This window comes from Perna viridis, chromosome 1 (genome assembly GCF_037379345.1).
Source record: "Perna viridis isolate PV_CMFRI_1.1 ecotype Kerala chromosome 1, ASM3737934v1, whole genome shotgun sequence".
NCBI lineage: Eukaryota > Metazoa > Mollusca > Bivalvia > Mytilida > Mytilidae > Perna > Perna viridis.
Window position 1 is genome coordinate 17,431,947 of NC_142445.1, and position 26,727 is coordinate 17,458,673.

Consider the following 26,727-nt stretch of genomic DNA (forward strand, 5'->3'; position numbering starts at 1 on the left):
TACAAGGAATACTGGAATTTATTTTTTAATCAATTTCGTTGGCAAACCAGCATTAATATAATACTGAAAAAGTTCTTCCAAACTATTAAACTCCTTGTCCTTGACAATCCTAAATAAAACATCGTTCCCAACTGTTCTTGTTTTTACTTTCACATGAATGACGCCTTCTCTTCGTAAATCAGTTCTGAAAACAATACTACGGGTTAGTCACTAATTATTATTATTGTGTACTTAACAGACATATTTATATAGACTGTAATTGTAAATCTTACAACATAAAACTGACTAGTTCTAAATGATCAACTTGCTATTCAATATTCAATGTATCGTAACGTTCAGGTGTCTTGGTTTTCATATATGCATTATAAGTGATTGTTTAAACCCTATATCGTTTTCCCTACATCATCTTTTTAGCGGTGGCCCTTTCGGTGACATAGGAGTCTCGGATTGATATGGAATATGTGATATAGATATTCAGTATATACATTGAAACATGTAGAAGTGCGTACGTTTTTTTTTTGGCAGTCAAAAAAGGAGTCATACCACAGAAAATAAGGCTTGGATAGACTTTGATGTTAAAACTTGAAATAAAAGACGACCAGAAAATAGTTCAAATACATTTTCAACTATCTCATAATTAAGTTTACATACTCAACGTGTACATATATTATATGTACTTCCATTTACATGTACATGTTGTACATTCTGATGTTTAACCAGTAGAATTTAAATTGTATATTCTAGTTATAAAAATAAAGCTAGTTAATCATCGACAACGAATCTGTAACTAAACTATGGATAATTCACCATGTTAAATTCATTATCAATGATATGTGAAGTTTTTTATTATTATTCATGGACTGGAGGCAAACATTCGAACACGGTAATTCTAACAACTTTTTATATAAGTGGAATTAAATTAAAACATGTCATTACCAAACACTTTTGATAATGATAAAAAAATATTTTAAAATGAAGTTACTCACCCAAGAGTAATTATATATGCATCTTTTTGCTTGCTGAACCAAATAAAAAAATCGCCACTTTTCAATGAGTCCTCGACATCGGAATGCTGAAAGAAATAGTCGAAGAGAATACATCCCACTACTGTATCTATATTACTTATATATATATGTATTTAGTATGTTGTTCTAGTATATGTAGAAATACATTGTATATTAGCAATATTTCAACAAAAAGTGTGCTGTTATATTTGTATTAAAGTGTTAACTTGAATAATATTTTTTTGGTTATTCTCTTTTAAATGAATCGGAAAATTACGGAAAACATTTAGGAAGAGTAATCAAGAACCAATGTTCTAGTGGAAATCAAAAGAAAATAATCAGGGACAAAGACCAAACATGGAAAACAGACATACAAGACAAAGAACGTTAAGTAACTAAAATAGGAAGACATGTGGAAGTCTTACAGACTCAGTCGACTTTTTTATTTATGAAGAGGATGAAAGAGTAATCAAGGGAACCAAGATTCGATTCTAGCGAGCGAAAATAGCGGAAATCAAAAGAACGTAATCCAGGGATGAATAACATCAGGAAGTCGATATTTCGACCTTTATCTTATACACATGTACATTTTTTGCATACATTTTTACTTTGGTCGCTTATTTCATTTTCCCTTTTAATCCTTAATTTTATCAGTTCACGTACTTTTCGGATTTATGATTATGAGTCAGGCAATGTTCTAACTACATTTACTAACATTACTGTCTTTAATTCTGGGACACCATCCGGGTACTGAATGCATAGCTTCTATTTCTTCAAAATCATATATACCAGACACCATTGGTAATTTTGTATCATTGTATGGCGTGTTAAGACACAATTCTGTTGAGTTTGAAAACATTGGTGTATCATATGTCTCATCAGACGACATTACTTCATACCCTGGCTCATTAGAGAACTCCTCTGGACTGACCTGGCATGATTTTGAAACTGAACATTTATTTACTATCGTCGAGGTCTGTCTTTTTTTAGTACCGCTATCGGTAGAAATATCTTTCATATTCATTGAGTCAGTATGCCAAGAACAATCGGCTTCTGAAAAGTTAAGACTCTCTATGTTCTCCGTTGGCTCTTTTGCCTGCTTCTGCTTTAAGTTATCTCTAAAAACATTCTCTGAAGTACATACATGTATTTCACATTCGTTTGATCCACACACTGTCTTACAACCTAAAAACAAAGTGCTCATATTAATTTTTTTCTAAGCATTTACAACTGCTTGTATTGAAAGTCAAGGTCTTTAATATTTCTTATTATTTTAAAAATCAATAATGCTATGATAATTTTTGTGATTATGCATTTCATGAAAATATTTCTATTTCTCAATGTGTTTATTTCCTTACAAGTTTCTCCGTTTTCGCTTAATAAATGCGATAAAATAAGCTCGATCTCTCACAAATGAAAGCTTGTTTTTTGTGTGTGTACTCAGCTCAGAAATACTAATGAAAAAAGAGAGTGTTCACCCTTTTCAAGCTTAATAATTTAAAGACGGAAAGATTTTCTTTTAATATTTAGAAATATTTATGTTTGTATTCACATTTCCTAAACATTCCAATTTTCATGATTGGGAATCGGAACAAAAGTTTCCTAGCAAAAGAAGGATAAATAGTGCAAAAATTGAATTCACAAAAAGTGTACATGCTCCAATTTCGGATTGTAATTAAACTTTCCGACGAAAACGTTTGATCATGATTCTGTGGATAGTTTTCACTATGACTTTTGCAATAAAATTCCTTTGTTGATGGTTGAACTTTTGGGTCTTGATTTTGGCTTTCTATTTCGATACTTTTGGATTTGAGAACTTCTTGTATACAATATATTGTGGGATTTAGATCTTCCTTTATATTTGATTTTAATGCTGCTGATGAGAGTTTACGTTTTTGAAACACTTGAACAACATATCAAAATTTGCATTTATATGATTGGTACTTTCGTATTTGGGGACAAAAATGTTGTTTTTAGTAATCTCTGAAACTTGAGTTCTTCATTTTTTGTTGAAAAACGATCTACCCTTTTATCTTGCCATTGTGTGAAAAATTCAAGGGAATATTTTTTTCTTAGGATTTATGTTCATTTGATGTATTTAATTTTAACAGGGAATGCACAGTTTTTCCATTAGTGCATTAATATATTTTTTCAGTCTTGCGTACTGCGTTCAGTCTAGCTTTTTATGCAATTCCAAGAATTTGTACCTATAAATTAAAGCTAAAGGCAATCAGATAACAATTTATAATATATAAATACCTTCTGAAAGTTTTTCCGCAACACTTATGTATTTACTCTTTCGTAATGCGTCTATAAAATGGTGAAATGAGTTTTTCCCAGCAAACCTCAGAATGTGCAAGAGTTTCTCCGTCTTATCTTGGCACGATTTTTCATGTCGAACTTCTTTGTGTTGATCAAAAGTAATCACATTTTTCTGAAGTAAGTGATCTATCACGTGATCGGGTTCCAAATTATCTTTCAGATAAATGAAGTTCTCTTGAAGAAGCAGTTCGTCATCTGGATTCATTCGTCCTCTTGACATATCCATCGGCCGAAACTAGCGTTACTTAATTAAGAGAAAAAAATTATAGAATACAATTTATAAGCTTGACCTTGTATTTCCCTGGATTTGGTTTGATTATTGTTTGTACTTGATTGTTTTTATTATTATTATTATTATTATTATTATTGAATTTGTTAGGTTGTTTTGTAGGGTCCGGCTTGCTTGAGTCTAAATAATCGGGAAAAAAACGTTTCTTCCGTTTCGAAATGATTTAATATATATTGCTCATACAGCAACTGTGAAAACGTTGCTAGAAACGTATCTACTTTTTTATCTATTGGATTGAACAGATCGATAATATAAGTTAAGTACTGCAGCTTGATCGTGAAAGTAAATTTTCGAAAGGTCACACGGAAGGTCAATACTATTTTATTAATATTTGAATTTATATATTATATATTTATTATTTATTTATATATTATTTATTGAGAATTTATGTTATTGACAAAAAAAATGTCTGTCAAATGATATTATATACTGTTTTCACCTTTGTATTTGCGACTTTATCGATAAGTTCTTTTGTCGCATCACGTTAAGTTAATGTGAATTATTGTACTCTGCGCAACACTAGCTGTTAAAAAAACTCCTCCAATAGAAAGACCAGCAAATTATCTGTATCCACATACATGTATATGTAACTTTGATGCATGTCATCATATTGCGGTTCGAAAAGACATATAGACCTCATAATACTGGTAATCTGCACGTTGTCCACTATTTCCCTCAGAGCGTTTAAATACATTTGAAACAATAAAATATTATAGAAAGACTAGAAAATCCATGCTAAATTTGGACAAAATCCCTCTAATTCCAGTTTTCTCCATTTAAATAAATCTGCTTTTTAACAAAGAGTAATCAAGGGAACCAAGATTATAGCGGTAATCAAAAGAATGTAATTAATGGCACTGGAAATAAACAACATGTTCCATTTTTAACCATCGCGCTGTCTGAAACATATTGTAAAATTTGTTTCTGTTGCGAAGTCCTAAACATAATCAAATGTTATATTTTGTCTTTTTTTGATTTTCAAAACATTCTTTCTCCTGGGTGACCGAAGACGTTCAGAAATTAAAACAAAAACTGCAAAAAATATCGACATTTTGCTTTTTATTGTTTTGGTATTACATTTGTAATATAGTTATGGTATATCAAAATATTTTGTAGAGGTTGAATGAAATCGGCTTAATAACAAGACGACCCGTGTGTGTACAAAATGCCTTTAAATGACATCTTAAACCAAAATTACATTTCAGTTGATGTCTTTTATTTATCATAATTTGCATAATGTAATGCATATTATTGACTTAGGTAAACAATGCGTTAAAGTTATTAGAATTATGTTAATTATGTCACCATTTAGAATAGTTTTTGTTTGCTTATGATATGAGACTTTTCACTTTAAAATACAAATTCAAAGTATAAAGTGATCTTAGAATAGATTTTGTAAAATGTAAGATACGATTTAATAAAAGTGAATAAAAAATAGCCAGTTTCACTCCACAAGACCTTGCTTAGAATAAATACATTTCTTCATTATATCTGGACAGCTCATTTTCCACCGTTATTTATTACATTTGAAATATTAAGCCTACATATCAATGTGTAAAATTAAGAAGAAATATATTCTATTCCAGCTGCATTTTCATTTAAAATCTATATAAATTCTTGACTAGACAAGACTAGTGTGATGTGTATGTCGGGCATCTCTTGGTATATTGCATAATGCCAAGTTGATCATTCTATATTCAAATCAGCTATAATAATAATAGTAATATTTAGATGACAACGTACCAATTTCAATCGATTATACTTAGTTTTAAAATCTCTGTTGGGTACCTTGTTGGACTCTTGAACAATCCTGAAATCGAATAAAACTGTTGGTAAAATTATTATTTTGATATCATTGCCACATATAATTCTTGTGAAATAACTTTCCAATATGAAATAAAATGTAAATATCACAAAGTCGTTTCATATCACCGATTGATTGTCTACTTATACGAAATTAAAATGCAAGGAATACATAAAAAACTAAAAATTGAAACACATTGTGCGCTTACAATCAATCCCAATTTCCAATTACTTTTGTGATGAAAGGACCTTTGTTCTTGAATACTATACCATTGGAGATGTTAAGATTTATTTTGCAAATTAAGAATAATTGAACAAAAAGCATTCAAAAGACATTTTATTGAAGTCTAACCAGTTTAGGTTAATACACCAAAGTTAAATGTGGTAGGCTATATGGTTCAGAGCATTAAACAGTTTTGTTTCGACAAATAAACATATCATAAACAAATTCCATGTAAGCTGTTTGAAAACATTTCTAGGAATTTTGGCGAAATGACACCAGTATAACAAGGAGCTCTTTTTTTTTTGAAAAGCATGCAAGATAGAAAATAATCATAAATAAACTACGCCTACGATTAATTTAATGCTTCCAAATCCATTAAAAATTCAAAGTCTGAATTAAGTGTAAGTATTTGTAAGAATCAGACAAAAAATCAGAAACATGCGTCAAAATCCCACTGATCTAACAAATAATTTCACTCAAGGATGCTTTCTCTATTTGAAAAGACCATTATTTGATCTCTGCATCATTGGATTAGCTCGATAATTTTACAATAGAATGTAAGAAAAATGAGTTTTCTAACAGAGTTACCTGCCCTTAAATGTTCATGTACAGTGAATTTCAATGAAATTATATCTCAATGCTCCATACTGATATGGAAAAAAGGTGATTACATCCAAGGGATTTGAAGGTTACTATTATAATTATATTTAACATTAGCTTTGAATTTGCATACCATCTATGTTGTGGCCGATGAAATTGACAAAACATACCAAAATGATTATCCCTCTGTTATGAACAATGGAGGAAAACATTTTGTAAAATCAATTTATTTTATATGAAATTCTCAAATAAATTCTAGTGAAGTGAATACACATCTGAAGAATCTTTACTGAATTTAGCTCTTCTTAAATATATATGCAAGACTTGGAACCGCCATGGGACGCGGCGGTACGATGGTCGCGCGGAAGTGCGATGGTAGTACGCCGAAGTGCGTTTATGATCACGCTGGACTGCGATGGTTAGACATGATTGTTTTCTGCCAATAGCAACGCATAAATGCTTTGGCCACTACGAGATGGTGCGGTTTTGTTTTGTACTCCGCTGAAATGTTTTGACTATCATGTAGATTTTTTCCGTTGATACCGTAAATGTACTATTATCTTGAAATTCTACCGATATGATATTAGTCTACATGCAATCAGAAAAAAAAACTGCTTTCATTTCGTTCATACTTCCAACTGTCGAGGAAATTATAAAAACAAATTTAATAATTTTTCTCCAGTTTTTTCCTACACCAAGTTGAAAATTGAATAAAACTGGCAGTCTCTTAAAAGGACGAGTACTCTTTAATATGAAAATATTTCTTGTCTAACTTAGCTATAGAATGGTTGTGGATAGCTTTAAGACTTCTGCATTAGCGTATAAACTACATGTACTACATAATAACTGATCTATAGTACCTGTAGAATCTGCAAATGTAAATGTAATGTAGTAGAAGACGGCGCTTTTTTCTGCATGTGTGTCATCATATACACTACTGCTAAGGTTATCACAGAATGATTGATGCTACGGAGGTCTTACTAGATTTGATGGATTAACGGATTATACGTAATATGAAGAGAGACGTGCCAGTCTGGTCCATCGGAACTTCGACATTCTATTACAGTTTTAACTCGTATATTGCAGTTTCCATTTCGCCTTTCAACTATAGAATACGCTCCATGATTCGTTGTGAAATTATGTCTTACTTTTTCAAAAGGTAAAATTCCATGGTATCAAATTTATATTAAAAAAACAATATTTTTTCCGATTTTTAACACAATTATATATGTAACAAAGTTGTCCTGGTAAATCTTTTAATTATATCTGTTATAGTTTTCATGATGCATGAAATACGACTTTCAGTATCCTCCATCTTTTGTAACCTATAGCTACAGTTTATGTTTCTCGAATTACCTCGAGTATCGTAGCGCATCTTTTAAGTTTTGATACTGCATTAAATACATGTACTGTTAACACTCAATAATTATAATGATGCATGCTACGTTTGTTTATACAGGCAACAATAGACTAGTAGCTACTTTCATGACTTGCCTTTCAGTTTGTTAGTTTTCTCTGTAACATTGTACGCGCTTATGCACGTAAAATTTCGTTACATTCGTCATTTACAGTAATGTTACAGTACTGTCATTTACAGTAATGTTACAGTACTGTTACATACAGTAATTTTTCATTACTGAATTTTACAGAACTGTTCCATTACTAAGGGAATCAAAATGAACACATGGCTCACTCTCTGGTTGGAAATTTTTATCGTGGTGCGCGTCCTTTCGCACAGAAAATAACTTGCCCAAAAAGTAGAAGGTTGAATGTGACATATTTAATAGCACAAGCTACAACATAGAAACCAACAATGTTTTTTTTTTTTTTTGTCTGTATTGTCTATTTCAATTATAACATGGTAAAGTTTTCCCGTCCCTAGGCTTGACCATAGGTCCACAGCTCTAGAGAAATTAAAACCACTGGTAGGTGTGGTCATTTTGTTGATACGATTAAACCGCGTGCATTTAACAAGTTCTTTATAATTTAACCACAGGAACTTCGACAGTAATACGTCGTTTTCGTCCGAATTGTGTCTTTAAACAATTCTTTAGAACTTTTGGGAGTCGATCCATCGCATTTTCATAAAAGTTAGGCAAACTGAACTGCTTTTCTTTGTCCGATAATTGCCGAGATCGTTAAGACATAGTTGTATAAATTAAGATCGCCTTCATCCCTCTCCGATCACATCGATCTTTATCAAATTGAATTTAACTCCTTTCTATACTTTCTATATTTTATTAAATGAAAAGTTTTCAAATTTTGTTCATTAAAAAAAACAGTAGAAACTTGTTTTAATCATATTAATTTTGGTGCAACGATGATAATCGTAAATTTGACAGATCCGAGGTGTGTTTACACACGCGTTTTACTCCTTGACACATTAAACCCCCGTAAATTACCAATCAAAACATTGAAATAACCGTTAGAATAAACACACGCGCCAAACATATGGATTTATGACAGGTATAGGTGATTAATAAACAAGAGTCATTGGGAAATACACGACTGATTTGCAATGCATGACGCAACTTTGAATACATGGCGCACACCAAATGAACACGTGGCGTTGGTTTGAAGTCATGGCGCAAGGAAAGTAACACACGGCACAGCGCCATGCAAAAAAGAGTCCGTGGAGAACCCCGATTACTGCCATTTACAGTACTGTTTCATTACTGAATTTTAAAGTACTGTTCCATCACTAAATTTCACAGTACTGTATGGCAAACCAAAGTGGATTCAAATGAGCATTTTCTAATATTAAAAAATGATTTTTTTAATATTACAAATTCATTTTCTAATATTACAAATTGGATTTCTTATATCACAAAACACTTTTTTGATATTAAAAAATTATGTTTTAATATTACAAATTCAATTGAATTTCTAATATTAAAAAACTATTTTTGAATATTATAAATTGATTTTCTAATATTAGAAAATGGATTTGTCGTATTCAATGACGATTTTTTAATATTAGAAAATCATTTTGTAAAATTTAAAAATGTGACTGATTTTCTAATATTACAAATTCATTTTCTGATATTTTATAATATTACTAAATCAGGAATTTATAATATTAGAAAATGAATTGGTAATATTAGGAAATAAGTGTTTTCTAATATTAAAAAATGCATTTTTTTAATATTACAAATTCATTTTCTAAAAATAAGTGTTTTTTAATAATAATAAAAAATGATTTTTTTAATATTACAAATTCATTTTCTAATATCACAAATTAGATTTCTAATATCATAAATTACTTTTTAATATTAAAAATTCAATGGAATTTCTAACATTAAAAAATGATTTTTTAATATAAGAAATTGATTTTCTAATATTAGAAAATAGATTTGTCATATTCAGTTACGATTTTTTAATATTAGGAAATCCTTTTGTAATATTACAAAATGTGTGATATTTTATAATATTACTAAATAAGGTATTTGTAATATTAGAAAATGAATTTTCAATATTACAAATTGAATTTCTAATATTAAAAAATCTTTTCTAATATTAAAAAAATGATTTTGTAATATTAGAAATTCATTTTCTAATATCACAAATTAGATTTCTAATATCATAAATTACTTTTTAATATTAAAAATTCAATGGAATTTCTAACATTAAAAAATGATTTTTTTAATATAAGAAATTGATTTTCTAATATTAGAAAATAGATTTGTCATATTTAGAAAATGAATTTTCAATATTACAAATTGAATTTCTAATATTAAAAAATCTTTTCTAATATTAAAAAAATGATTTTGTAATATTAGAAATTCATTTTCTAATATTACAAAATATTGATTTTTGTTTTGCGTAGTACTGTTTCTTTACAGAAGTTTACAGTACATTTTCAGTACTGTCTTTTACAACGCATTTTCAATAGTGTGTTAAAAAGCTCATTTTCAGTACTGTATGTTTCAGTAAGTTTTCAGTATTGTATATTACAGTATTATTTCATTTTTCAGTATAATTACAGTAATTTTTACTATGAACAGCTGGTCTACCTTTGAAGATCGCATAGATATTTTCATAAATACATGTTTGACTTTGTTGTCTTATGCGACGTCACAATATTTGTAACGTCATCAGCACCTTGACGTTACCTCATTTTCATTATTTTGACAAACATTAGGAATGATAAATACTAAACTATATAGCAACATTTCAACGTATGTGTTGTAGAAAGTTAGTACACAATAACATGTATGTCAATAATGAAAAATACAACACATCCAATCTTATACCGGACAACATAAACTAGATAGGGACTCTTTAACCAGTAAAAAAAGAGAAAAATCGAAATTTTGATATGCATGATGCATCTACCAACATGCTGAAGGCTTAAATGTTGCCTTTTGCATAATTTCCTGAAAAATGGTTTATTAGAATAAAAGACGCGTTACTCTATATCCTTTGAAAAAAAGGGTAATAACTTTGGTAGGCATATAACATTTGCTCATATTGTCGACGCCCCGTGCAGGTCCGGGGGTTGAAAGAATAGACCTGCAGCAGCGCTAAGCTTGTCGTACAAGGCGACTAAATAGTGCTCAGAAACCTAGCCGGGGGCTAGGCGCTCTGCCCACAGAGCAACTGGGATGTGTGCCCCAGGTGGTGGAATGGGGTACCCCTGGCGTGTTGCATGCTGGGGTTGTCAGGCTATAATACGGAAAACCTGACCGCAAACCATAGTGGTGCACCGTGTTGGGAAAGATGCCACGTTCTTCGCACGTTAAAGAACCCTGCTGTGGTATTCGATAGGAGTAGGAACCTTTGCGCTCCGCCACATGAGGCTAAATTGCCCGACCTTACCCATCCCCCCTTTTACCAGTGGCAATCAAAATTTGTCGACCCTTTTATCCTTGTGACCCATCCTTTTTTTTCATTTCATGTTCATTTTATCATCCATTTCATGTTCATTGTCTGAATATAGCTGAAATATTGCTGCTCGGACGTTAAACCCCAACAAGCAACAAACATATTGTCGAGAAAGTGAAATAAATGCGCTCACGTTGCTTTACTTGCTTCATTCTTGATCAAGCTGCAGGACTTGACATGTATTATCGATCAGTTTAATACGATAATTTCTCTCGCCTAGCAGTATGTACATGTTGCATCGCAGTAGTGCACCGTAATATTTAGGTTGGTTGACAAGGAACAGCTAGATGAATGAACATAAATCATTCCGACAACTAAAGGTTTTCAGTTACATTTATACGCACACCAAATTGACTCAATTTGACCAAAAAAAAAAAACAGTAAAGAGTAAAAAGGAATAAAGTCACAATAAAAAGAGTTAGGGTTAGGGTTAAGGTTAGAGCTAGGGTTAGGGATAGAGTTAAGTGTTAGAGTCGGGGTTAGGGTTAGAGTGAGAAAAATAGAAAATGAATCAAATCAATACCGATCAGACTTATATAACACTAGAGACTTGGAATTAAGGTTAATGTTAACACAATAGAAAAAACTACCAGAACAGAGTGTTAGGGCTACGGTTAAAGTCAGCATTAGATTTAGAGTTAGAGTCAGGGTTAGGGTTAGAATAATAGAATCAGAACGATACGGAAACGACTTACAGAACATTAGAGATTTAGGATTAGAGATTAGGTAATAGAAAAACAACCACAATGAAGATTAGGGTTAGAATTAGGGTCAAGGGTTAGGATTAGTGTTTGAATAATAGAAAAACAAACAGAACAAGGATTAGGGTTAGAGTTAACGTAAAAAAAAATAAACAAACGGAACAAGGGTTAAAGTTAGGGTAAGAGTAAGGGTTAAAGTTAGGCTAAGGGTTAGAGTTAGGGTAAGGATTAAAGTTAGGGTAAGGGTTAGAGTTAGTGTTAAAACAATAGAAAAACATACAAAACTAGGATTAAGGTTAAGATAAGAGTCAGGGTTAGCGTAAGCCTTGGGGTAAGAGTTAACAAAATAGGCAGCACATGATACGGAATAGACCTAAAGAACACATTATACATAGTCACAGGGTTAGGGTTGAAGAGGTGTAAGGGTTTACATACAAAAGACAAGTAGCCCCGTGCTGGTTCGGGTGTTAAAAGAATAGGCCTGCAGCAGCGCTAAGCTTGTCGTAAAAGGCGACTAAATAGTGCTCAGAACCCTAGCCGGGGGCTAGGGCGCTCTGCCCACAGAGCAACTGGGATGTGTGCCCCAGGTGGTGGAATGGGGTACCCCTGGCGTGTTACATGCTGGAGTTGTCAGGCTATAATACAGAAAATCTGACCGCAAACCATAGTGGTGCACCGTGTTGGGAAAGATGCCACGTTCCTCGCACGTTAAAGAACCCTACTGTGGTATTCTCCCGGAGTAGGAACCATAGGGCTCCGTCACAGGAGGCTAAATTGCCCGACCCTACCCACCTCTCCCTATTTCCGGTGGCAATCAAAATTTGTCGACCCCATTGTCCTTGTGTCCCATCCCTTTTTTTATTTCATCATCATTTCATGTTCATTTTATCAATTTCATGTTCATCGTCTGAATATAGCTGAAATACTGCTGCTCGGACGTTAAACCCCAACAAAAAAACAAACAAACAAAAGACAAGTATAAAAGAAAGTTAAGGTTTCTACAGAAAAAGTGTCAGAACAAAAGTAAGGACTAGACATGAAAAACAAACTAAAAATTGTCAGTGTCTGAATTAGATAATATGTTGGGATATGGTTATGGAAAAGGTGGTGTTGAGTAAACACAGAAAAGGCCGGACTAAAGAAAGTTAGTTTAAACGCTAGGGTAAATGTTGTAGTGAGGGAGTAATCAAGGGAACCAAGGTTATAGCGGTAATCAAAAGAACGCAATCCAGAGACAAAGACTAGACATGGAAAACAGACACACACAACAAAAAACATAAAGCAATCAAAATCATACATACAAAGTAACAAAAGTAAATGAGCAACTCGGACTCCACTAAAAACTGGGAGCATGGACCAGGTGCACCGGTAGGGTAAGCGTCCTCTGCTTTTCTAGAAACACCCGTCGAGTTGCTCATCAAAAGTCAAGTTCGGGGTAGACAAACGAGGAAAGGAAAACCATGACCTGTTGAATAAATCAGTTTTCATGGTGCTGATGGATACACCATAATGATCCTTGAGTTCATGACGACGACTATAAAACTTCTGTAGTGATGACTTCAATCTTGTAGCAACATAACCCTGTTCCAGAAGCCTATTTGATAGAGTTCTAGCGCGATACAAAAGTCTGCGTAGTTTCGGCAAGCTCTGGCATAACGTATGAGTTGTGATATGAACACTCCATACGCAGGAGCCGAAGAGGTGTTGCCACAGATGAAAGGAAAGTTGGCAATTCTGAATGAAAAGTCATCACGTTTGTCGTAAAGTCTGGTCAATAGTTTTTTCTTTACCATCGATTTCTAAGTGTAGGTCAAGATATGAGGCTGACTTCACAATGTCTGTATCTCAAGTTCTTTTGGGTAGAAGCAATGTATCAAATCCCCGAAATTAGGATTGTCCAAAGATAACACGTCATCTATATAGCGGAAACTGAGATTGAAGGATCTAGCCAGACGATATTCTTTCTTTCTGATCAGATCAGCTATAAAGTCAGTCTCATAAGAGTGAAGGAATAGGTCAGCAAGTAAAGGAACGCAATTTGTTCCCATTGGAATGCCGACCGTTTGTTGAAAAACACGTCCACCACACTGGACAAATATGTTGTCGATTAAAAATTCCAGCATTTTGTAAACGTCTTCCTCTGTATATTTGGAAGATGATTTGGAATTATTTCTTACAAAGTATGAGTAATCTCTACCAAGAACTATATATTTGTATCTAGGTGTACCACCTTTTTTGGAAAAACAACGATGTATAATGTTTTTAAGTCGGGATTTTAACTGAGTATGGGGAATAGAAGTATACAGTGTTGAAAAATCATAGCTTTTAATGCTATTATATTCAGATAATAGTCTTGAACTGATTGTCTCCAAAAGATTTTTCGAATTTTTCAGGATCCACATTGAATTAATACCACTACGGGAGTAACAAGCGTTGTGGTAGGACTGCAGACCCTCTTTGACAGTTGTGAGTATAGAAGTTAAAAGTTTTGAAAGAGGTTTGGTGGTACATTTTGCAAATCCAGCTATGAAACGTTGTTTGTATGGATTCTTGTGAAGTTTAGGAATCCAGTACATAGACGGTAAATCACAATCATCGTCCTTGGTAAAGAGACCAAAAGAGGATAGCACAGATTTATGGTTTTCCACAATCTCTTCTTTGGAGAGAGTGGTAGCAGTGTAGGTTTTATCACTCTTATTATTTTCTACTAGGGTTATATGTCACGGGTAAGGGTAAGATTTAATGTTTGATCTCGGTTAAGTTATTAGTCTTGAATACAGTTAGATCTAGGGTAAGGTCTTCATCTTGATAACAGTTAAATCTATAGTTTGGTCTAGGGTTAGGTCCTTGGTTATGATTAAGTGTAGGGTTTGGAATAGGTCTTAGTATTTGTCTAGGGGGAGGGTTTTGTCTAGCGTTAGGGTTAGGTTTAGAGATAGGTTTAGGTCAGGTCTCGGTTAAAGTCAGATTAAGAGTTAAGTCTTATACTAAGTTTTGGTCTTGATGGTCTAGGGTGAGGTCTTTAATTAAAGTTAGACTTAGTGTTAGTTATGTGGTTATGGTAAGTTACGGGTACTTGTTTCGCTTCAGGGTCATATTAAGGGTTAGTTTTCGGAATAGAGTTAAAGGTGAAAACAAAACTGTCATAATAAAATCAGAGCTAAGGTTATGGTTAGAGTTTCAGATAGATCTAGGGTAAGGTCTTCATCTTGATCACAGGTAAATCTATAGTTTAGTCTAGGATTAGGTCTACGGTTATGATTAATTGTATGGTTGGGACCAGGTCTTAGTATTTGTCTAGGGGTAGTGTTAGGTATAAATATAAGTTTAGGTTAGATCTAGGTTAACGTTAGATCTAAAGTTCGGTCTTTTGTTAGATTTTGGCCTTGGTGGTCCATGGTGATGTCTTTGATGAAAGTTATATATATTTAGAGTTAGTTATCGGGTTAGGGTATGATACAGGTACTTGTTTCGGGTTCAGGGTTATGTTTAAGGTTGGGGTAAGATGTTGATGTTTGTCTAGGGTAAAGGTTAAGTTCGGATTAGGGTTAGGGGTTAGGGTTAGGTTTAGGGTTAGTGGTTAGGGTTGTGTTAGGATTTGGGTTAGGTGTATGTTTAAGTATAGGATTACACCTAGGGTTATGTATAGAGTTAAGATCAGTAGGGGATGGCTTAGGCTTAAATTTAGGGTTAGAGCTTCAGATAAAGTCTAGTGTGAAGAAAGTTGTTAGACTCAGCCTTTAGATATAGAATCAAGTCTATGACAGGGGTTAAGCCTATGGTTAAGTGTTTGGTTAGGTTAAGGGTTATATTCAAGGTTGGGGTCAGATGTTGATGTTTGTCCAGGGTTATGGTTAAGTTCTGGTTGAGGTTAGGGGATAGGGTTAGGTTAGGGTTAGTGGTAAGGGTCAGGGTTAGGTTAGGAAAGAGTAATCAAGGGAACCAAGGTTATAGCGGTAATCAAAAGAATGTAATCCTGGGACAAAGACCCGACATGGAAAACAGACATACACAACAAAGAACATTGAGTAACTAAAATCATACATACAAAGTAACAAAAGTAAATAAGCAACTCGGACTCCACTAAAAACTGGGAGCATGGACCAGGTGCACCGCTAGGGTAAGCGTCCTCTGCTTTTCTAGAAACATCCAGTAAGACAGATTAAGTGTATGGTTAATATAGGGTTACGTCTAGTGTTATGTATAGAACTAAGGTCAGTAGGGGTTGGTTTAGGGTTAGGGTTAGAGTTTCAGATAATGGCTAGTGTCAAGAAAGTTGTTTGACTCAATCGTTAAATATAGGATCAAGTTTATGACAAGGGTTAAGTCTGTGGTTAAGTGTTTGGTCAGGTTTAGGGTTATTATATTTAAGGTTGGGATCAGATGTTGATGTTTGTCCAGGGTTATGGTTAATTTAGAGTTAGGGTGTATCTGAGCTCAATCACACACACACACACACATAGGCACACACACGTAAATATAAAAACGCAAAAACACACACACACATCAATAAACAACATTCATACACTTATGGTAAACCAAACAATGTTCTAGAAACATTGAATCATATATAAACGAGAGAGAGACACTTGCTTGTTCTAGACGATATGATGAATTCGGTCACTGAATCTATCTCCCATCTCTTCACGAAATATTTTCACCATAAAAATATAAGTATCATGTTGTCGGTCCAGAATCTGTTCAACAAAAACAAGTATCACAGAACCATCAGTCTGAATGCCCATTACCTGGTTCTGTTTAAAAGTCCCAGAGACGTATCACAGGCCATGACCATGGCCCAACAAATGTTCCCCAAAAAGACAAACTACTTTATGAAATCGTACGAGTATGCCACCGCCAAACCCCACGGATATTTACTGATCGACATGAAACAGGGCACTCGGGACAAATTGAGATTGAGAAGCAACATCTTCCCATGGAAAATTCAGGATGTGTTCTTGGATGAGGAAAAGTATAGAGATGAAAAAAGGATGTGTGGTCACTTCTTGTCCGACTCGCAAAGGAGATGGACGCACCCGGAGCAATAAAGATTTACAAGATAGTTCCCTTTCGAGGGATTCATATAGAATAGGTCACCAACTGGAGGAAAGAATAAAAAGCCAACTAGAAAACATATGTGACAACCAACTGTTAATTACTCATAAAAGCACCAAACTTGAAAATGAAATGTTACATGAAAAAAACGACCACTGAATGAGAAAAAGGAACACGTTTTTTTTTTTTTTTTTTTTTGGGGGGGGGGGGCAAATTCTTTATTGGAGTGTAAGCATCTCATTGACAGAAGTTTTAGAAATCATCTGGTTGGAATAGTAAATTCATGAAATCTATGAATATCATTTATATATTTCAATCATTCATCAATTACCAGCAACTTCGTGAGTGCTGTATATTCAACATGAATGGACTTGTTTTAAATCAGTTTGATCTTCTCTTGTTCTTTGTTCTTCTCAGTATTCTTTTTTTTTTCATCAATTAAATACTTATGCATGAATAGAGATACGAACAAACGTGTCCCATAAAAGTTTGGAAATTGTACAAAGAACGAACTGAAATGGGACGATAGTAAGAAGGCATGTCTGTTGATCCCCTATATGCAAAGTGGGTACTCTTGTAATGTTATTAGTAAAACACAAAAAGATGTACTTTTGTTTATAAGAAAAGTGACTGAATGACGTACATATCACTTCTGCAATTACCTTTAAATTCTTGGACCGTGTGTACAACACATATATTTTTTTTTTTGCATATAAATATCAACGGATATCTAATGATATACAAAAAGATAGTTATTTTTCTTTTCCCGATGTTTTTAAGCTAGTATGTTTTCCTCATCATAGCAATATAATGTCTATTGATTTTTCGTTTTGGATCAGATAGTAAAACAATCTCAGCAGGGTCCTGAAACCGTTTCATGGTTTACGTCAAGGAGTTGATGACGTTACAAACATTGTGAAGTCACATTTTAAAAATAACAAAGTCAAATATGTATTTCTCAAACTGTCTATGCGATCTTCAAATATACTATGTCAGTGTTTGATTGGTCTGATAAAAACAGTGCATAGGTAGACCTACAACTTAGTGAAGTGTATTACCGTACTTGTACTTAAAAATGTAACTAACTGAAACGATACTGTTACACACACACACAGTACTGAAAATGTACTGTAAAATTCAGTAATAAAACAATACTGTAAAATTCAGTAACTGAACAACACTGTAAAATTCAGTAATTTTACAGTACTGTAAATGACAGTAATAAAACAGTACTTTAAAATTCAGTAATGGAACAGTACTGTAAGTAACAGTACTGTAACATTAGTGTAAATGAGAGTACTGTAACATTAGTGTAAATGACAGGACTGTTACATTACTGTAAATGACAGGACTGTTACATTACTGTAAATGACAGTACTCTAGCATTACTGTAAAAGACAGTACTGTGACGTCACTGTAAAATACAGTACTGTTTCAGTAGTCATTACAACAGTACAGTTTCAGTGCAAAATAGAATTGTGTTAGTTCAACGTTGGTAAATTATTGGTAGTGTAGTATGAATAGTTTGTACTTCATCAGTTTAGTCTTTGCTGTTTTTATATGAGGTCAAATAATGTCGTAGTACATATTTTGCATTTTGCTTTGACTGGACTTTCCATTCTAGCTGTAATTTAAAAAAAAACTAAGGAGATTTTAGGCATGATCTGGTGACAGAATGACAAACATTAACTCACAAGAACTCACTCATTTTCCATTTGATTAATTTCAACTGATTAACAATGAAATCATTTAATTGCATTTGTTTATAAAACCCAGGGCTAAGATATAAACTTAATCAGCATTTGTTATTATTTTTGTCATAATTTTATATGCATGCAGTCAGCATACATTATCAAATAAAGTTGCATTAAAGAATTTTTAACATTTTTGACTAACTCCGGGTGAATTTTTACTAAATCATATCAAAATAAAATGGAAAAGGTCCATATAACACCCCTCTGGTTACTAGATCAAATGCCAAAATAATCCCTTTCCCCATCAAAAGTATTTTGAATGTAATCAAATAAAACTAATCAAAAGTAGTCAGAAAGTAATCATGTTTACTGTCCATTTTAGTACGGTAATTATCTAAATTAAAGTACAAGTAATCATATTTCTAATAAGTACTGATTACATCTAATTACATGCAAAAATGTAACCGATTACAGCTGATTACAATTACAATTAATGATTACCACATGTCTTGCTATAGTATTTGTCTGCAGAGTGACCGAGAGTCATTGAAAAATGAAAAGAAAACAGAATAACTATATCGTTTTTATAAATCTTATAAATGTATAAAGTTCTTATAGACTTATAACTTGTTGACTATTTGTCCAACTTATGTCAGAGACTACTAATTATAACGTTATGTTTTTATTTCGATATATTTTATCCATTATCATTATTGTAACTTCTCTAATGAGTTTTGTTTGCATAATTTATTTTCTATCGGATATTGTCCTTTTTCCGCTTGTTTCATTACATGTTTTTCTCAGTAGCAAATTATTTGGACTATTAAATGTACTTATGTATAGTATAAACTGTAATACGATTTATGTTAATGAGGACAGAAATGTTTTAAGTGGAAATACTTATGCCCAATCCAATTGTCAATGTTGTTTTGTCAATAAATGATGGTTTAACTAAATAAAACAGTTACATAATTATATTTCATAGCTGCATGGCAAGTAAGGTAAATGATTCACGATTAAAATCGTTTTCAGGACCTCCTTCACGATCAACGTAAATATTAATCAGTGGTTTATGTTCATTTTTACAAAATAAAGGGAACAAATGTTTTAGAAACAATATTTTTAATGTTAATGCTCAGTGAGAAATAGATTGTGGATCGTTAATTGTGTACACACATGGGAAACATAATAGAAATATTGATGAAATGCGTATACTTGTAACTTAATAACTTAAAATGCACAGTGTTAAGGATTTCATTTGGCATAACTATATGACGCATCATTACACGTCATTTGTAAATTGTGCTCATTTTGAAGGACACCATCGTTATGTTTGGTTTGTGAAAGTTTTGTTTTGCTGTTATTATTGAAAAGGTCATAAAAAGAAATGTAAAGCTCCTAGTTAGTGGTTCATGGCCCTTAACAATGGAGTTCGGTTTGTCAAAAATAGAAACTCGCACTCTGTATCGCACTGTAAGGTCATTAATTTCCTGTTACTTTTATTGGTTTTCAGTTAAATTAAATACAGCAAGAATAGATATGGTGAATACGTCAAAGAGACAATAATCCTATCGGCATCAGGCCAAGGCCATCCATGTGTCTTCAAAGAATGACGAAGAAACCCTCACACCTGAGAGCAAAGCAGGCAAAATAAAACTCACACAAAGAAGTTGGTGAGTGCTATAGTTAATCATAATATAGAGGATGAACATATGAGATTATGTATATTTGATATTTTCAACCTGATTTTAGATTTCTGTTGCAGTTAATTAATATCTATAATTGTCCACGGGAGATACACAGTGATCATGATTTCCGTCCGGTCCTTCGTTCGCCAGTCGCAGCCGGGAAGTCAGTGACCAAATATGTACCTCCGCCCGGCACTCTAAAGGTTTTTCGACCAAGGGGAGACAATGAAAATTCCACCACAGGGCGTGATAATCGTTGAGCATTACGTACGGTTGTTTACATCGGGTTCTTCGAGAAACTCGTGCTTATTTGATTTGTAACGGGAGTCTTCTGTATGTGCAGGTTTCTCAGTGAAAATGACGAGTTAACACTTTGAAATCTGACTAAGAAAACAGCAATACCAATTTAACCATATAAGTAGTGTGTTATTCTTTTAATAAATGATGGAAAATATTTGAACATTCACTAATGTATTCGCTTTTCTAGATTTTATGGGAAAAAAATGCAAGAACGTGACTTGATGTTCATTTATGAAGACTATAGCAGTAATTATAATGATCTACTATTGAAATCTGGTTTACCATCACTTAAAGTTAGAAGATTAAGAACTATGGCAATGGAAACCTTAAAAACTCTTCATAATAAATCTCCTGTATATCTTAAAAATATTATGAATTTTAAAAATGTATCTTATTCTTTTAGAAAACAACATACTGTAGAAATTCCACAGGTAAGAACTAACATTTTTTGATTGCATTCACTGAGATATGCTGGAACAGCACTTTGGAATGAGCTGCCTGATATTATCAGACAACAGTCCAACCTTGATCAGTTTAAAAGCATGATTAACAACTGGAATGGCAGTTCTTACAGATGTGGCTGCTGCAGGTCTCAATGATTGCAATATGCTATATCATATACATGTATGTATGTTTTGCGTATTTCTTTTCAGTGTTTTATTTTAGTTTGCTTTGATAGTGCATGAATTATAATTAGTTACTAGTGCTTTTATAGTGCTTCATTTTAGTTTGTTTTGATAGTGCATGAATTATAATTGGTTGCTAGTGCATTTAATGCAGCATGCTACTTCTGCTGTGTCTTTGCTTTGCCATATTTATGTATTTAATATTTGTGTATGTGTGTGTGTATGTGCTGTTACATGTAGATTGTTGATTTTACTGTTGTAATGTCGGATAAAAGCTCTATAGAGGTTATGTGTTGTATGTTCATATGTTCCGACTTTAAATAACGTTTCTCAGTCTTAGTCTTAGTCTTAATCATTGCGACGATTGTCACTCATGCGTTATTAACTCAATCTCGTTTTCAAACACATTAAGCATATGTAAAATATAGAGACTCAACAGTTAACGGTAAAACACCGAGCTCAGCTCACCACTATTTATATCCATAACGAAATTATATGATAATCATATGATAATAGCAAAACCATGTGTACATGTAAACAGAATAAAGTCACTTCTATTACAGATTAAATTTAGTTGATCCGTGAATATAAAGGAGAAAAAGTGAAAGGAAATAGATTTTTCAATGTGAAAACAAAATTTAATCTTTAGATTTTGGTCGTTCATAAAATACTGATGTTGAATTCAGAGAGTTGCATTGCTTTCATTTGCGGTACCAAAATGGCGGGAATTCCAAGTTCCTATAAATACCCGACACAATCGCATCCTGTTGGTTATTTGTGAAAAAAAATTGACCAATGATGTAATCTTCGGACATTTCTCTTTCGAATGATACCTAAATAAAACCCAAGTTATAAAAATAGACATTTCTTTTGACCCTAGTCCAGGACGCCATTACCGGCTGATGATGAGACAGGGGAGACACTGGTGTAGTTTAGTTGAATGTATTTTTCGTTATAAAGTAAATTATTATACATTCCTTTATATGTTTCTAATATATTATATATTCCGAATCTACCGTAAACAAAATTTAGAAATTTTGCCGGATTCACGGACTTACTTGATACACAGGTTTTCGATCAGAGCTGAGTAAACTTGTACTGAAGTGCAGATGATGGCCATGCATGATGAAGTTATTTGAAGTTGAAAGTAAATGTTCATTGTGTATTAGCATATACCTGTATATGTCTGGGGGATCCAAAGAAAGGCGTGCCAGGCGTATGCTCCCTTCCATAAATTGGAGGACTTGTTTTGTTTTGTTTTGTTTTCATAAAACAGCTTTTTCTCGAATTCTACCCGCATAAAATCCCTTCCCTCACTATGCTGGTGATTAAGTTCCCCTTACCAACCTGAAATTCTGGATTGAAACCTCTACACAAGGTCTAAGGTGTCGCAATTTTTAGAGGTTCGAGTCCATTAGAAATGTATATTGAACTAACCCCACACAAAACATGAGATGAGAAAGTATTTTATTTGAAAAATATGTAAAATAAATTAGGGAGTGCACTCATGTACACAAACTAGCCCCTGGATAAATTCAAAATAATAAATAAAAAAAGCAAAGCAGGTGGAAGCACAAGTATGATTTTCACACATATACACACACATCAATCAATTTCATTCCTCTACTAAAAAATCACATCATATAAAAGCAGAATCATAGATTCAAATGATGAGATCAGAATTTTTTACCAATCTAGTAATCAGAATGTATTGCAGAGAAAAATTCCCACCATGAGAAAATGAAATATAAATATAACAAGTACAGAATTCAAGCATTTCTAGATTTTTATCATTTACTTTGTTAAACCTCCCTTTTGGAAAAAAAATCTATTATATTCTTAAAGAAATATTTATTATAAAAAATGTAAAGCATGCCACATGATTTTCCTCACCCAAGGAAAATGCTATATTCAATGTGTTATAATTATTTGGCAGAAACAATGCAGATCTGTCACTTCCAAGCTATTGAGTATTCAGTATGTATGTGCGATTATTATAATAAATACAGACCACAGGCTTACATGTACATGTGACAATTAGATTTATGGAGAATATTTATAAATCACACTGCTGATTTTTTTACTTTAAGGCATTTTTACATATACAAAAAGTTCTTGCTTATATCTCTGGTGCTTTCATTTTTTTCAATCCTATGTTCATAAAGCAGTCCAGGGCTATGCATATTATAAATGAGAGAAAATAGGGGTCAACTTTGCCAATTAGTATCAGCATACCGTATAAATATTTGACTACTACTAAGACCTATAACTGTTTGAATTTTCAGCTACAATTTGATGGAAATATCAATATCAAGGAATATAATACAACCGTGTCCACTTTTTTGTATTTTTGATATAGTACCAATCTTAAGCCTGTTAATTTAGATTTGCCAGTATATAATTTTCTTATCCTCGGAAACACAAATGAAATATAAAATAAATGTTAGAGATATAAAAATAATTAATTTTGTGTTAATTATTTATCACATACCATAGACAAACTGCTAGCTTTGTATTGTTGTATAATAAAAAAAATAATATGGAATTATTCTTCTTGATTATTGTGTTTTTTTTCTTTTGTCTACAACAAATATGGAGAAATCATACCAGTAAAATGCTCTGCTTATTGTATTTCTTCTCTGGTTAATTAACTAGAGAAGGTGTAAATTAAGAAAACATTTTCTAGGCATACAGCTCTTTAACATTCTATTTTGTTGTTGAAAATGTCCCTACTCTCCATTCATTGGTCTTGACTATTTTGAACTTGATAATTACAAAAAAATACAGTATAATGAGGAATCTCAAAATAGCTTTCCTATTTTTGAACCACTTCTCTAGAATTATCTATTTTTTCATTCGATAAGTCCGAAACGCTTTGACGTCTAAGGACAAGTCACTGACGTAAAGGTAGGTCGGAAAAGCCTGACACAATTGCATCCTATAGATTTATATCTCTTCTCATGTGGATATTTAATATTTTATATGAATTTTGCATCACATTAACCACATAAATGCCCATCACTGGATTTGTGAACGACAAGTTCCATGATTTAATCGACGCGTAACACCTCCCAATTCTCTATATGACGTTGGATTTCTTCAAAATAACATACGAAATAAGTTTCCGTGTGTAATCTATAAAGAATGAGTAAAAATATGAATTATCCAGGAAGCTACAGATACCAATGATTATTTTTTTTGAAACACAAGTAAGTGAAATTACGGTTTTTTAATCGTGCCGTTGAAACGATAAAAAGGACATCGATTTAGGATTTGAAATCACCTGACTTTGGACTTTAGAATGAACTCTCCTGTGTCACTGGCTTCCCGGCTGGTAGATACAATTTACATTGCAGTTTTCTCTCCAACTCGAGCGACGATAACTTCTGATTGACGACTTTGGGTTCATTTTAAACATACTGTTTTTGTTTTATGCTTTGATCTGTTTTTTTTATGCTGGTTTGTTTTCAGGTCAGAATTTTGTTTGAATATTGGTAAATTACATCCCAATACATCCTTTAACTATACGGAATTACTTTGAACAGGAAGTAAAATGAAAAACATCATTTAACGTACAAAATACACACACATATATATATATATGTATTTACCAGATCAGACAGAATATCATTCTAATAACATTAACAATTATCAATACCAAATCCTACCTTTTGAGCTTTTTTCTTAACTTCATAAACTGAGGGATTTGTTCGACCAATAAAGATATATATCCACCCACTTCTGATATTGAACTATTTTTTACAGGTAAATAAACAACAGTGTTGGTTAAGAAAATATAATGTTACTCCGTTAGGTTTGTCAACTTTAAAGGTATTATATGTGTACATTTTCGTGTGCTTCAAGAAGTATATAATTAAGATTTAATTTATATGGACACTAGGACCCCGCGTATAAATTGATGGCAAGCCTTTCGTTAGCTTATTTTATTGTAAGTAGAACAGTGGTCAAGTCCCGTATAATGAACTTAGGTATTTTATCAACAAATCACAAATTAAATGTCACAGGTTTCCTCTAACATCAAGTTAAAAAGAAATGCGAATATTTGACTCTACCACAAAATACGAGTTTCGGCTTCATCATTCATTTACTTTATATACAACGGAAAGTATGTATGCATATCTTATTTATAGAACATAACTACAACACATTAAACATAGTTCAAGAGTAATCAAGGGAACCAAGGTTATAGCGGTAATCAAAAGAATGTAATACAGGGACAAAGACCCGACATGGAAATCAGACATACACAACAAAGAACATACAGTAAATAAAATCGTACATACAAAGTAACAAAAGCAAATGAGCAACTCGGACTCCACTAAAAACTGGGGGCATGGACCAGGAGCACCGGTAGGGTAATAATTAGTTCATGAATGCAGTAAACGTTTATTTTTACCACGTGAAATTAAATTAAGCACCAGTAAACAGATAATGCTGGCTATACCGATGTGTCTGGTTCATTATGTTAGTTGTCTACGTATAAGGTACAGGTTCCACACAAGGAAAAAAATCGGGTAAATCAAAAAGATAAAAATCACACAACACAAAGTAGAAAGAGTAATTAAGGGAACCAAGGTTATAGCGGTAATCAAAATAATGTAATCCAGGGACAAAGACCAGACATGGAAAACAGACATACACAACAAAGATTATAAAGTAACTAAAATCATACATACAAAGTAACAAAAGTAAATGAGCAACTCGGACTCCACTATAAACTGGTATATAATAATATATAAAAAATACAACAACAAAAAAATATTAAACAGCAAGAGCCAATCGAAAACTCGAAAGTAAGTATTACTTGGTCTGTCACTTTCATAACTAATCCTCATAAACTACTTACTTCCTTACTCACATGAGTGAAGAGTTGCCACAAGGGTTGTTGTTAATACGAGTGGCTTGAGATTTTCAAATAGTTAAGGGGAATATATATGCTTGTTTCGTACTATGTGAAGAGAAGCTTTATAAATCCCAACTGAAAATTCATTGAGATTGTTGGAATTTCGGGCCATGGTCCACAATATTTTATCAAGGTCGAAGGACAGTTATTCAAACAGACCACAGGAATCCCTATTTGAACAGTTTTTGCACCACTCTTAGCCGATCAGTTTCTATATTCATATACAGCTAGTTTTCAAAAGGGTCATTTAAGCCAAAAGAGAAACAAGTAGCTCAACTCTTCCATTAGTTTCTATTATACAGATGCTGTATCATCTCTGAATAATTGTAAATTCAAGAATAACTTACCTTTGACCGACATAAATGATCCCTCTGCTTCATACTTAGGCTTAAACTTTGCATAAATGATATGAAGTTTTATTTCTCGGGTAAAGCATGATATTTTGATTTCACGTATAATCGGATTGACAATCCGCCGATCCTAGATGTCGCTCACTGGCGGAGCAGGGCATGTTTACACTTAAGGGTACTGATGTCATCCCGGGTATTTAGAGTTTTCATTTTGAAATACTTACCGTGTATGTTGTCCTTATCAGCAGTTTTATATATGTTATT

At 32.8% G+C, this 26,727-nt stretch overlaps 1 protein-coding gene across 2 annotated transcripts; it reads right to left on the reverse strand.

The window, feature by feature from the left end:
* Positions 1-24,999, reverse strand: LOC148627534 (uncharacterized). Of its 2 annotated transcripts, XM_088574379.1 has the most exons (6): positions 24,858-24,999; positions 5,359-5,425; positions 3,264-3,570; positions 1,720-2,189; positions 987-1,072; positions 1-184 (listed from the first exon to the last, which is right to left on the reverse strand). In XM_088574379.1, exons 3-6 carry the CDS (start codon positions 3,550-3,552, stop codon positions 19-21), a joined length of 1,011 nt encoding a protein of 336 aa, XP_088430505.1. In that variant the 5' UTR covers positions 3,553-3,570; positions 5,359-5,425; positions 24,858-24,999; the 3' UTR covers positions 1-18. The 2 variants fall into 2 exon arrangements, with proteins under 2 accessions (XP_088430505.1, XP_088430513.1); XM_088574387.1 differs by lacking the exon at positions 5,359-5,425 and having other exon boundaries at positions 24,858-24,976.
* Positions 25,000-26,727: the final 1,728 nt, after the last annotated feature.